Genomic DNA, 14208 nt, shown 5'->3' with positions numbered 1-14208 from the left:
AAACAAGGAAAGATTGCAGCTTGCTTAGCAGCAATCGGGAAAGCCTTGTCAACCGTTTTAACCAAAAATAAAGAGAACCTGATCTTAATAGAATATCTAAGCGATGCAGGTAGAGTGTTGGCGGACGTCCAGCATGATGAGTCTGCAATACGACGCAATCTCATACTGACAAATACCAACATGATCGTGAAGGAGACGTTGAGTAAATCAACGATCGATGAATACCTGTTTGGTTCAAACCTGGAGGAGAGTTTGAAATCGAGGAGATCCATGGAAGCATCATGTAAGGAAATAAGACCATCAACAAAGGAACAATCTGCAAAAGGTCCAAAACACTTCAAGGCGGACAAAAGCAGACGGACTTAACAAGAAAGCCATCGTCGAGGAGAGTATATTACAAATCGGACAGAAGGAGAGAGACGAGTCATCGATAGCATCGATAAGTCAGACAGTAAGGACCTTGGCCGGCAGGCTTAGTTTTTTTTATTAAGGAATGGGAAGAACTTACATCGGATCCAAGGATTTTATCCTGGATTCAGGGATATAAAATTCCTTTTTTTGTCCAACCTTATCAGGTCAGAATTCCCAAACAGAGACACTGCTCCGCAAATAAAAAGAATGAAATTAATTCTTTGATTAGTCAGTTACAAGGAAAGAGATCAATAGAAAAATGTAATCCAGTGAAAGGCCAATTTATATCGGAAATTTTCTTAATCCCGAAACTCGATGGTTTCGAAAAGGTTCATCTTAAACTTAAAACAACTTAACAAATTTATTCAGACGGAACACTTTAAGTTAGAGGACTATAGAACAGTAGCTAGACTTTTAGACATGGGTAGCTTCATGGCCTCTCTCGGTTTAAAAGGCGCATATTATCTAATTTCCATAGAAAAAAAACCAATAGAAAATATCTCCGGTTTCAATTTGAACACGAAATATTCGAGTTTACCTGTTTGCCTTTTGGACTAAGCACAACGCCCTATGTTTTTACGAAAATAACGAAACCAGTTATCACTCATCTAAGAGCAGATGTATGGTAAACATAATCTATTTCAATAACTTGCTTATAATGGATAACTCTTACACGGAATGTGAGGTAAATATTAAACGTACTAAGACACTCTTAGAAAAATTAGGTTTCGTTGTAAATCTGGAAAAGAGTCAAATGATTCCGTCGCGAAGGTGCAAGTATTTGGGATTTATTTTTGATTCGGATAAAATGCTGATAGAATTACCAAAAGCTACGAGGGGGCAAATGGAAAATCTTGTAACTCAGTTTAGCAATACCAAGAGGTGTAAGATACGAGATTTCGCAAAATTTATTAGAACTCTCGTGGCGGCATGCCCGGCCATTAACTACGGATGGATGTACACGAAAGAGGTTGAACAGGAAAGGTACATAGCGTTACTTAGATCCCAACAATCTTATGATAGCTTCATGACGATACCCCCTTCACTACAAGAGAGCTTCAGGTGGTGGAAATAAAAAATTTCGGTAGCGAACAATCCAATTAGATTAATGAAATTTGATCTGGATATCTATTCGGACGCATCCAAGACGGGATGGGGCGCGGTTTGTTATGGCGAGAGGTCACACGGGTTCTGAAACAAGAATGATCGCGTTTTTCAGATTAATTACCTAGAACTATTGGCAGCTTTTTTAGCTCTGAAATGTTTTGCTAGAGATCGTAAGAAAAGGCAAATACTATTAAAAATAGACAATACTACGGCAATTACATACATTAATCGCATGGGGGGAATTCAATATAAAGATTTGAATCAGATAGCGAAAGAAATATGGAAATGATGCGAAAATAGGGAACTATGGACTTACACCTCGTATATAAGTTAAAAAATGAATTCAGAGGCATACTTAGAGTCAAGGAAAATTGAGAAAGAAACAGAGTACGGTTATCACAAAACGTTTTTTCAAAGATTGTTCAGACGTTTGGAGAACCGGAGATTGACTTGTTTGCTAGTAGGGCAAATACAAAATGTGAAACCTATGTTGCCTGGAGGAGGGACCCAGGTGCCATAGCAAGTGATGCGTTCACAATTTCATGGAAACCTTACTTCTTTTATGTTTTTCCGCCTTTTGCAATCGAACTAAGAATCCTTCAACAAATTAAGAGTGAAGAATCTTACGGTATAATAGTTGTGCCTTTTTGGAAGTCTCAAGCCTGGTTTCCTACATTTAAATCAATGCTAAATGCAGAACCCCTATTTTTCTCGCCTGACAAAGACCTTCTGACTTCTTGCAGTGGGAAACCGCACCCGCTTTGGAGACAGACTACCCTGGTAGCTGCACTCTTATCAGGCAGGCATTCGACAAGAGGGGAGTCCCCCCCTCATTACTTAATATAATGATTTCATCTTTAAGCGACGGATCGTTAAAACAATACGAAGGGGCAATTAAAAAATGGTGGTCCTTTTGTCGGGGAAACGCGATAGACCCGTTCAAGTGTTCGGTGACAGAAATTTTAATGTTTTTAACCAAAGAATTTGAATCAGGGGCATCATATGGATGAGGCATCATCACTAAATACGACTAGATCAGCGATATCGCTATTAAATGGACCTGACATAGCGCAAGACCATAGAATGCGGTGGTTTTTCAAAGGAGTGTTTAATACTCGCCCATCAAAGCCAAAATACAAATTTATTTGGGAGCCAAAGATTATCTTAAACTACCATACATCGTTACCCGAAGATCCAGAATTAAGTCTAAAAGAGTTATCAGAAAAACTGATCACAATTTTAGCTCTAATAATAACTCATAGGTTACAGACTTTCGCGTTAATCAATATTAATAATATTAGGAAGGTAGAAAATGGGTGTGAGATTAGGATACCGGATAGAATTAAAACATCCGGACCAAAGAGAAATCAGCCACTATTGATCTTGCCGTTTTTCCCAGAGAATAGAAAAATCTGCGTAGCGTCTACCCTAGAGGGTTATCTCAAAAGGACACAGGTCCTAAGAAATAATATACAGTCGTTACTCATATCGCTAAAGAAACCGTACAAGGCTGTTACGGCACAAACTCTAAGCAGATGGATTAAAAACACGTTAAATGCTGGGGGCGTAGACATGGAGCGATTCACAGCACATAGTACGCGTCACGCATCTACGTCTACTGCAAAAGATAGGGGCGTGAACCTAGATTTGATTAGGAAAACGGCGGGATGGACAAAGACTTCTTCTACATTTAGTAGATTTTATGATCTAAAAATACGTGATAGAAGCGACAAGTTCGCAACATCGGTACTGAACGCTTTATTAACAATAATATTACTTAGAAGTACTAAATAGTTTTAATTTTTGTATGTTCTTAATTTTTCTTAATTCAGTAATTTTTGTATTTTCTATTTTCTTTGTGCAAATAATAATAAAATTCTTCTTTGTTACTGCTTTCATCGAGTCGGGTACGGATTGAGTTAAAGCTACTCGAACTCATATTAACCGCAACAGACTTTAAACATCTACATGTTGATCTCGAGGAAGAGGCGCGAAATACAATTTGATGATTAAACGAACTTACCTAAGTGAAGTTCTATCATAATTGTATGAAGCGCCTCTTCTGAGATGATCAACCCCTCCCTTACATTCCCAACTGCCCGGTATCTCGATTTTACAGGGCATTCCTTAAGTTGCGGTGATACTTTCAACAATGATACGGAGAAGACGAGAGCCACGAACGGTGGAGTGGAGAACTAGTTCTTTTTTTGTTCATGGAATAGAAACTTTAGACGTGTAACAATTCGGCGCGAAGTAGGAGTATTACATGTTGATCTCGAGGAAGAGGTTCTTCATACAATTATGATAGAACTTCACTTAGGTAAGTTCGTTTAATCATCAAATTTTCCACCGTGAAAAGGGAAAAACCCATCGCGAAATTAGTGCTATGTTTCGTATAAGCAAAAGTACTATTGCGGATATCATTCGACAGTTTCATGTTGAGAATCACATTGAATCCATTCCGCAAACTGGAAGACCGAGTCTCTTAAGTACGAGGGAGAAAACCAGAATTATTCGAAAAGTGAACAAAAATCCGCAATTAAGTGTTTCAAAAATATTTAGTGAACCATTAGAAGAAAACTCCAAACAAGTGCCAACCGAAAAAGCCCGGAGGATACTGAGGCAAGCTGGATACAATGGAAAAGTAGCCAAAAAGAAACCATTTATCAACGAAATGAACAGGAAGAAACGGATAAGTTCGCAAAAGAGTTAAATTCTAAGGATGAGGCATGGTGGAAAAACGTAATATTTGCCGATAAAAGCAAATTCAACCTGTGCAATTCCGGTGGAAGAACTACGGTGTGGTGGAAAGCGAATTCATGAGTTTCATTTTAAGAATACAAGAGGTACGGTGAAACACGGAGGGAACAGTGCCATAGTCTGGGGCTGCTTTTCGTCATATGGAGTCGGTAATTTAGTGTTAATTGACGGTATCATAGGCAAAAACCATTCTTTCAATATACTTAGAAGTGATTTAGTTCAAAGTGCTGAAAAAGTGGGGATAAACAATAATTTTGCGTTTTATCAAGATAACGACCCCAAGCACAAGTCACGCATTGCCTGTGTTGAAAACAGCCACACAGACGAGCGTGAAGAACAAGTATACGCACAAACATTATCCTCAGCACAGAATGCTTAACCCCAGCAGGGGAGCACAGGGTCAGCTTCGCCCAACTGGACCCAGGAAATAGAACCGTCGACTGACAAGGGAAGTTTGGGAAATATTAATCGCCGATTTTAATGAAACTTTGTACAATCATTCTATGGTCCTACCTAAGAATTTTGCCGTACAAAGTAGCTGCCCATACGCACTTTTAAGGGAGAAACTACCCCTTTGATCCAAATCGCCCTTTTTCTTTCGATGCTTATAGCTCGCAAAGTATAAACGCTATAAAAAAATGTTTCATACAAAAGTTTTACTGTTTTTCAAGACCTATAAAATAGCTTTAAAAAAAATTTCGAAACCCTCCCCCCCCTTTTTCCTAGCAAAAGATGTTTTTATTTCAAATAAATAAAGAGCTTTTTGTTGTGAATTCAGCATTGTATATTGCTATACAATATTTGAAATAAAAACATTTTTTGTTAGAAAAAGGGGGGGGTTGAATTTTTATAAACAATTCGTTTTTTCAAAATTTTTTTTAAAGCTATTTTATAGGTCTTGAAAAACAGTAGAACTTTTGTATGAAACATTTTTTTATAGCGCTTATACTTTGCGAGCTATAAGCATCGAAAGGAAAAGGGCGATTTGGATTAAAGGGGTAGTTTCTGTTGGAAATGGGACCTAAAATATGATCGTTGCGCCCTCATACTTGCCATCGCTTCTCGTGTGATAGGCTTTTGTCTCGTGGGTCTCTCTTCCGGTTTGACCGCGTGGTGATACACACGTTGTTCGCCGTGTTCTCGTATAATTTAACTAATAATAAGTACTATCGTATATCATGTGCGTGTGTGTGTGTGTGCATGATCAGTTCTTCAATAATCATACAGTTTTTCCCTTAAAAGTGCGTATGGGCAGCTACTTTGTACGGCAAAATTCTTAGTTAGGACCATAGAATAATTGTACAAAGTTTCATTAAAATTGGCGATTAACACTTTCCAAACTTCCCTTGTGAGGTAAACATCACAGCGGGCAGGTTATCTCAGTTTGCGAGACAGTGGGCGGAAATCACGACAGACGCCTTCGTATTAGAGTGCATTAAGGAGTATAAATTGCCATTTACTTCAGAACCTCGACAGACAGCAGTACCCTCCCATGCACAATGGATCGCAGAGTGAGTTACTTCAGATAAGAAAAGAAATCGTTATAGCTGCTGTCGTTAAGCGTGATTGAGAGATACAGAACCAGTTCATCTCTAGCGTCTTTTTGATTTCAAAACCACAGGTCTCAAGTAGATTTATAATTAACCTAAAAGGATTAAACAAGTTTTTAATACCGGAGAATTTTAAGATGGAGGACACTAGGGTGGTATGCAAATTAATTTGGCCTAGGGCATACTTGTCATCCATAGACCTGAAGTATGCATATTTTTTAATTCCGTTGCATAAGGACTTCAGGAAGTTCGTTAGATTTATAGCTGACGGTTGTTTATATGAGTTTACTTGTATTCCATTCGGACTATGTACAAGCCCTCTGGTATTTACCAAGGTGATGAAACCAGTAATGAACTACTTGCACGCTAGAAACATCATATCAGAAATTTATCTGGACGACATATTGTGTATAGGAGAGAATGAGGAAGCGTGTAGGGAGAGTGTTCAAAGAACGATAGATCTTTTGACATCTTTAGGGTTTATCATTAATGAGGAGAAGAGCAGTCTTTCGCCGAGCACAAGATGCAAGTATCTTGGCTTCATATTCGACTCAATTGCGTTCACAATGGAGCTAACCCCTAAGAAAGCGGAAGCCTTACCTGGGTTAACCGCTACTTTCGTAACAAAGCAAACCTCTAGAATTAGGGAATTTGCTAGATTTATAGGGTCTTTGGTCGCAGCATGTCCGGCCGTTGAATACGGCACACTTCATTGCAAGTTACTAGAAAGAGCGAAAACGGACGCTCTCAGTTCTAACGCAGGAAGTTTTGAGGGGCTTATGGTGGTGCCGGAATATGTAAAGCCAGACTTAGTATGGTGGAAACATCGTCTAGTAAGTGCGTCTCGACGTATCCGAACAGGCACCTACAAGAGGGAGGGAGATCTTCTCCGATGCCTCTTTATCAGGTTGAGGCGCTTTCTGTGAAGTAAAGACAGCTCGAGACCTATGGACGAAGGAAGAAAAGAGGCGGCATATTAACGCTCTGGAGTTGAGCGTTTCTAGCGATAAAAAGCTTTGCTAGTGATCTGCAGGGTAGACAATACTACAGCAATGGCTTACATTAATAAGCTTGGAGGTTCAAGGTTTCCCGAGTTGCACAACTTGGCCAGTGACATGGAACTGGTGCGAGGCACGTAAAATTTGGGTGCAGGCAGCTTATATAGCATCGCGAGAGAACAAGAAAGCGGATTTTCAGTCCCGAGTACAAAATGTGGACACCGAATGGGAGTTAGCAGACTACGCATTCCGCAGAGTGGTAAACCGCTTCGGAGCTCCCTCTATTGATCTTTTCGCGTCGCGGGCAAACGCGAAGTGTAACATTTATTGTGCATGAGAAAGGAACCCTGATGCTCTGGTCGCAGACGCCTTCACGATTAATTGGAAAAATAGGGATTTCTATGCATTTCCACCATTTGCAATCATTTCGAGAGTTTTGCAAAATATTATTAATGAGAAGGCGTCGGGCGTGGTAGTAGTCACACTGTGGATGGCTCAACCGTGGTACCTGATATTTCAGAGACTGTTAATCTCCGAACTGATCACTTTCAGGCCCAGTCCCAAGCTACTGATCTCTCCGATCAGCGAATCTCATCACCCGCTGGCATCCAGGTTTTCCCTGGTGGCTGCGAGATTATCAGGCAATCGTTTTCAAACAGGAAATTGCCATTAGAGGCAGTTGATGTTCTGATGGCGTCATTGGCAGACTCAACAATTCAACAGTATAGCAGCGCCCTGAAAGGATGGTGGAACTTCGCCAGAAATAGAGATTAAGATCCCTGGGAGATTACACACACAAGAGGACTGGAGTTTTTGTCGGAAAGATTCAAAGTCAGAGCGTCTCACGGGACCCTAAATTCAATGCCAGCCACTATCTCCCTGATTGCGCTAGAGAACTTATCAGAGGATATATATATATCTCGAGGTATATGAAGGGAATCTTCAGACTAAGACCTAGTAAGCCGCGATACGATACAACTTGGGATACAAACCTGGTTTTGACAAAGATGAGTGCGTTATTTCCTCTAGAGAACATGACGCTGAGGCAGTTAACGGAGAAAACTGTTATTCTTCTCGCGCTGAGTACAGCCCAAAGGGTTCAGACCCTTTCAAAAATCTCAGTCGACAATATCCTAACGTTATCTGAGAATGTTCGGATATTTATTCCGGATGTCATCAAGGCAACCAAACCGGCGGCAGCCCAACCTGCTTTAGAGCTTCCTCTCTTCGTACAAAAACCGGAGCTGTGCGTGGCAAACGCAGTTCTTAGGTATCTAGAAGTCACGAAACAGATTAGAGAGGGCGAAAGAACCCTGTTTCTTTCCATTCGTAAACCCCACAAGCTGGTCACATCGCAGACAATAGCGAAATGGATAAAGAGGACCTTGGTAAACTGCGGCGTCGATGGAAAATTTACCGCACACAGTACAAGACATGCCTCGACGTCAAAGGCGTCAGAAAAGGGGATCAACCTTGACTTGATCAAGAAGGCGGCAGGTTGGTCCGCACATTCACAGGTCTTTGCGAAGTTTTATAAGATGCCGATTTCATCCCAGCGACGCCTTTGCATCAGCCGTAATACTTAATACAATACAGGAAGAAGTGTTCAAAGATTAGGTTAAGGAGCTTGTAAGAGTAAAAGAAATATAATACAGATTCCACTTTTGATAAGAAGAACCTCCCCTTCTTCCTTTTCTTTTCCCAAACAAAAAAAAATGTAATTGTTAGGCTCTAAATAGCTACATTTGTAATCTTGAAGGCGATGCTCGAAGTATAATTAAACGATCAAACGAACTTACCTGTACGTGAAGTTCGATCGTAATTATACGAGAGCATCGGTTGAGAGATTACGGTCCCATCCAAAAGAAAAGTTTAAATGAAGCTCGAGGACATTAAAGAGTAATCTCTTCTTCCCATCAGTGTCACTAACAATTCCCCTTTTTTCTTTTGGCTTTGCTTAGACATCTCTAAACGTTATGAGGGCGCAAGGCTGGGAAAGGTGGCGCCAGGGAAGGGCGAAGAAGGCGCCATTTTAAACAAGGCTCTAAAATTCGTGATTCATTGTAGGTACGGGGAATGGTACTGTATTTGTAATCTCTCAGGCGATGCCTTCGTATAATTACGATCGAACTTCACGTAGAGGTAAGTTCGTTTGATCATTTAGTAAAACAGCACATAGATAGTCATGAGAAAAGCAATGGACAATTGGCTACCTTGCGGAGCGCGTAGATCAGCGCTAGGTCCGAGATATTTTTTTCTCTACATGTAACAATATACCTTTCTTAACAGAGCGGAATACAATATAAAATATAGCTTATGTCACTCGGGAAGAAATAACCTTTCAAACCATGAAAGAATTTTCTAAGTCAGTTCAGGAGTTTCAGAATTTATCTTAAAAAACCAAAACAATTTTACCTCTTTATATAATAGTATAGATATAGAAGTGGTAGATAGAGATAGATAGAGATAGAAGATATACAAGCTATCTGGCACCGAGTTGGTAGCAGAACATACAACATACTGAAAATATTAACCAAGTAGCGTAGATATTAACACATAATTTTAAAGAAGTAAACCCAATCAAATTAGGCATCATCACCTCAACTTTAAGATTATTATTTGTATTTCTCTCTAACTTACGGCGTTACTGTTTTCCTAACTTGTGAGTGGTATTTCTTCCACCACGCAACACAGGCCCTTCTTAACACATTGTTGTCCAGTCATACGCTCAAAATATTATCGGGAAATTAGTTGTAACAGAATCTAAATACATTCTGTACCCAGTAGACTAAATAGTGGACATGCTGAGGACTAGAAGAAGGCGAGTCTTTGGTAATCAAAAATACAGTAAGAGAGATAACATCTCTTCAAGAAACAGCTCATTTATTGGAGCAACTTAAAGAAACCCTAAACAAACACAATTCAAACAACACTCTGTTGTTCTTGATAATCTATCACTCCAAACTAGTCTGTGAAAGAGACAATCGATTTAGTAACTAAAATCAGAGCTAAAATATCTCTATCCTTAGAGAAAATTCATATGAATTTCCGCATTCATCTAATCGAACCGTTGCTACTATTCAAGATTGTTTCTTTGATTGTTTCTTTAATTGTTTCTTCATTATTTATAATGTCCCTTTCTTATTGTCAAGCAAATCTGGGATAGTTATAATAAAAGAAACAGGTAGTCCCTATTAAAAGAAAAAGAAGAGCAAATAGTGTGATGGCTAATGCATTTGCATCGTTGTGTCTGATGCAATCGACTGCGATTGTGATGATTTAAGAATGGTGTACCAGAGCTACAGTAGTGTACAGTACAGTTTTTCTTGGGGCGGTAAATTTTTGTCGGTCTTGGATTTGCCTGGTGATTTCTTGGCGTTGTGAATATTCTATAAGCATCTCTAGTTCCAATGTTTGAATCTGCGACTTCATGATTCTGTCGATCGATGAAATTTGTTTCATCTGGGGAGTAAGGTATCCTAGTTCCATTGAATTTGAAGATTGAAGTATTAAATAGTCAAACGCACCGAAAAGTCGCCCATTGCTGAGACAAAACTGCTTAGAACCTGGAAAATCTCAATAGTTTTCATAATGCCATTTCGAAAACGCTTCGAAATTTGATGTGATTTAGAAGTCATCGGCTTCAAGTAAAAAAAGGCATCAAGGTATTGCTGTATTAATTTACGTTTATTATCGTAATAAGAGGTTAAGTTTGTCCATAATTCCCGGCAGTGATCGCAATGTTCTCCACAAGGTTTGCTGCTCTTCTTTTTAGAAACGCCTTCAAATAATACAGACGATCGACAGCCTCAAGATCTGTAGCGATTGTAACGAAGGAATGTTGATGTAACGAAAGAAGCCCATTCAGAATATTTGTCTGAGAACGGTGATATGTAGATTGAAGACAGCTGCCGGCATGACCTAGACGCTAGGACACCAGGGAGAGTTGCTTAAGTATTAGTAAATGTGCTGAGACCTTGCAAGGCATTAAAAGATTTACCTCTTTCGTCGTAAAAAACCAATATTTCATCACGAAGAAATCCTCTTTCAAATAGTTTAATGTAGAATTTTTGAGAGCTTTAAGGTCCAAAGTTCGTTGGCGATGCATCTCAATGTTGCTCCATTTTTTTTCGAACACTTATAGATGAGATTCGACGATACTCCGAGATGACATGCCTCCTCTCTTTTTGTAGTCAATAAAGTTATAAAATTTCTATCTATACCTTATTCGATGAAGTTCTTCCATGGCGCGATGATGCCATAAGTTTACCCACGGTCGGAGGAAGTAATAAAATGGTCTAATAAGTATACGTTTCAATATTTTAAAGAGTGATAGGGTTTAGGATAACCCAATTAGAATATTAAATATCCTATAACAGTGTCAGATCTACTTTTGTTTTACAGTAATTATATTTTCATATTTTAATTCAGTTTTTTCATATAAAGTTGGCAAATCATAGCAGGTAACCATCCTGCATTATCTGTTTTGGGAGATGGATAGCGAACGATGTAAACTCACTGAGTTCGACTCGTTGTGACCGAAATACCTCAATTTATGAAAATCTTTGTGATATAACGATTTTAATCGAGTAGATTTCAAGACATATCCAAAATTTCTAAAACTGATTAGTTTACACTTTGAACTGCAATAACACTGCGGGCAGTCATGCAGATGTTTGCCAACTGTACTTATAAACTTTGCGAAACACCTTCTTCGCTGTTGGATAGCTAGCAACTGCAGTTAGTATATAAGTGCACTTGAGAAACTGAGTTGTTTTGAAGAGTGATGTTCTGTTCTCCAATAGATTATGTTTCGACTCTGGCTTGAAGAACAATATTTGATTCAAATAGTGTTGAATAACAATACAAAAGGTAGATCAGAGATTTTCTTTAACAAGTTGTAGTATTGTGCTCCGCTCAAGAGATGATCCCCGAAAGGTATGCTGGCTAATTGGTCAGAGTGAAAAAGAACACGCCTAGTCTTATATATACTGTCGGCTTTCGCATACAATTATCACGACAGCCACACACACAATGTTGATCGAAAGACCCCTCTCTTACCCCAGTTGCCGTCCCGAGAATCATCTCTTGAGCGGAGCATAGTACTAACTACTAGTACAGAACTAAGTTGACGAAGAGAGTTGCATTAAGCATTATGCTGCAATGCAAATGCGCAAATTCAGAACGCACACCTTGAGTCAGTCCGAGTTTTTCGAGAAATATAAGTGTATTCCTGAAAAAGAGATTGAGGTGAACAAGCCTATCTCCTATCTTTCAGAAAATAACAAAAAAAAACCCGCCTCGCCAACAAGTGTCCGAAGCAAGGCAAATTGAGGTAGGAAATATCACTGTATTTAACAAATTTTCAGTTTCTTATTCATTCTTCCCTATGAAATTATTCTGAACCAAATAATATCATAACAGGTGATAAATTAATGCTTTAAATTTGGAAATATTCCGCTTAAATGGAAACCACAAAACAAAAAATTAAAAAAGGAGTCGAGCCGCGAGAAAGCAGAAACTGGCATAGTCACTATCTGGATTGAAAAATATCTACATATTAAGAAACAGCAGAACTGATCTAATAAAGCATGAACAATCCAGTACAACGAAAATAACTAACTGATGTCAGAAAAGTTATCGCTATCTATCACAAAGAAATAATATTTTTAAAAGGTAATTTTGACATCCCAAGGAGACTCTGAATGATTCGCTTAGGAAAGCGATCTATTTAACTAATAAACATGGTCAAATACCTCGGTATTTACTTCAACTCCTTCCTTAGGGCGGACACACATATGTATAAAATCAAAGCGAAATGTTTGGAAAACTTTAATTTCTTGTAAGCCCTAACTAGTAGAAGTTGGAGCCTGGAACATAAAAGTCTGCACGCATTTTACTCGAGACTTTTCATTCTATAATATTTCCTCTGACTAACGAAAGCCGATATGTCAGGAAACTGACAAGACTGTGGCATGTCATTCCCGTGTGACAAGGAAATACCGATAACAATGTCCAAATCGAGTGTTGTAGAATTTTACTGCAATTGTGCGAGGCGAGTGTCTCCTTTACGTTAGCAGCTGTGACAGTTAATACTTTCACTAAATATTTATATTCAACAAACGAAGACTCAAACGCAATTTCATTGTTCTCGATTTCCGTCTTATTTTAGCGACTACAATCACCCGATGGGTTTTCCCCTGCCCGTAATTGAACACTTTGTACATGAATTATTTTAAAACACTGCAAATATTGAATAAAATTAATAATAATAATAAACTATTCAAAATATGAAATAAATGTTATTGACATTAACCCTTAACATAACAGGTGGGGTTCCGACGAACTCCAAATACATTACAATTATGTACAATTTTTTTAATAAATCAGAGATGGTGCTGGCGTTCTATATATCGTATATTCATGTCCGTTTATAAAAAAATAAAATTATTTGATGTTAAAGACCTTTTATTAGTGGAATCCACCAAGAGCCTACAAGACACAGAGTGTAATTTCATTTCACCTGTCATGTTAAAGGCTAATTACGGAATAAAATATGAGCTAAAATTGACTCAGTGCGCGATTGTTCATTTATACAATCCCATATTCTAAACTTTAACCCTTTAAGAAATTATATTTAATAATGTATGTATATCTAAATCAGCACTGTCCAGCGTGGGGGCCCTTCACTCTCCTGCTTCCCCTTCTAATCGTTCTGTTGCTTCACCAACGCATACGTTGCTCGTAGTGTTTGAGCTTTTTTATAAACAGGAACACTTAACATATCATGTGGGCCTTCACAGCATCACGTGGTTTTCTTAGCAACGGAAGCAGGAGTGGAAGAGCCTACAAGACTTGCAAACCCTCGCTTGGACAGCACTGACCTAAATGATGGTAACGCTAATTACAAAATCTAAATGATATTAGCGACTTATATGAAAATACTCACTCTAAATATAAACGATATATTAATTCATTATAACATTGAGATAATACAACGTCTATTAAATAAAAGCAATAAAAAAGACTATCCGAGTACATATATTTATACTCAATATTTTGTTATTTACAGTACTCTCGGGGTATAAGCTCGCTGCCCGGGACCGGTCGCGAGCGTTTATCCTGGGCGGGATGCTTAGTTCGCACCTCATTTGGCTTCGAATGAATGGTTTGTTTAAACGATAACGTCGGCCCTCAATGGCGGCACTGGATGATCGAAAAAAGGGATAGCTTTGAAAAATGATGAGAGTGAGTGAGATAGAATAAATGGTAGTCGAAGGAAAGGACAATGCACAAAAACGAGTAAAAGCGAGTGGAGAAAGAATGAACTGATGCTTGGACCTCAGACCACGAGCATGTAGCATTGGTTTATTGTTTCTTCC

General features: G+C 38.7%; 2 protein-coding genes and 1 long non-coding RNA gene across 8 annotated transcripts in view; all 3 read right to left on the bottom strand.

Moving 5' to 3' along the window:
* Positions 1–14208, bottom strand: part of Put (activin A receptor type 2 punt) — a 129188-nt gene that overhangs the window by 96184 nt on the left and 18796 nt on the right. The window contains exon 9 of one of the 6 annotated variants that reach the window (XM_076391861.1): positions 10995–11124. The exons of 3 other annotated variants lie outside the window; for them this stretch is intronic. In XM_076391861.1, the coding sequence (XP_076247976.1) occupies positions 11044–11124 (81 nt within the window). In that variant the 3' untranslated portion in view covers positions 10995–11043. Of the gene's footprint in view, positions 1–10994; positions 11125–12932; positions 13070–14208 lie in introns of those variants that run through there. 2 more of the 6 variants (XM_076391857.1, XM_076391859.1) reach the window with 2 other exon arrangements.
* Positions 9760–10355, bottom strand: LOC143187631 (uncharacterized). The gene is made up of 2 exons (XR_013003239.1): positions 10121–10355; positions 9760–10017 (listed from the first exon to the last, which is right to left on the bottom strand). It is a non-coding gene; the product is annotated as an uncharacterized LOC143187631 (long non-coding RNA).
* Positions 10495–10983, bottom strand: LOC143187630 (uncharacterized). The gene is made up of 2 exons (XM_076391863.1): positions 10827–10983; positions 10495–10754 (listed from the first exon to the last, which is right to left on the bottom strand). The coding sequence occupies exons 1-2, from the start codon at positions 10932–10934 to the stop codon at positions 10533–10535; spliced, it is 330 nt and encodes a 109-aa protein (XP_076247978.1). The 5' UTR covers positions 10935–10983; the 3' UTR covers positions 10495–10532.

This window comes from Calliopsis andreniformis, unplaced genomic scaffold (assembly GCF_051401765.1).
Source record: "Calliopsis andreniformis isolate RMS-2024a unplaced genomic scaffold, iyCalAndr_principal scaffold0133, whole genome shotgun sequence".
Classification (NCBI taxonomy): domain Eukaryota; kingdom Metazoa; phylum Arthropoda; class Insecta; order Hymenoptera; family Andrenidae; genus Calliopsis; species Calliopsis andreniformis.
The sequence above is the reverse complement of the archived record's forward strand: the minus strand, read 5'-3'. Positions and strand labels throughout refer to the sequence as shown.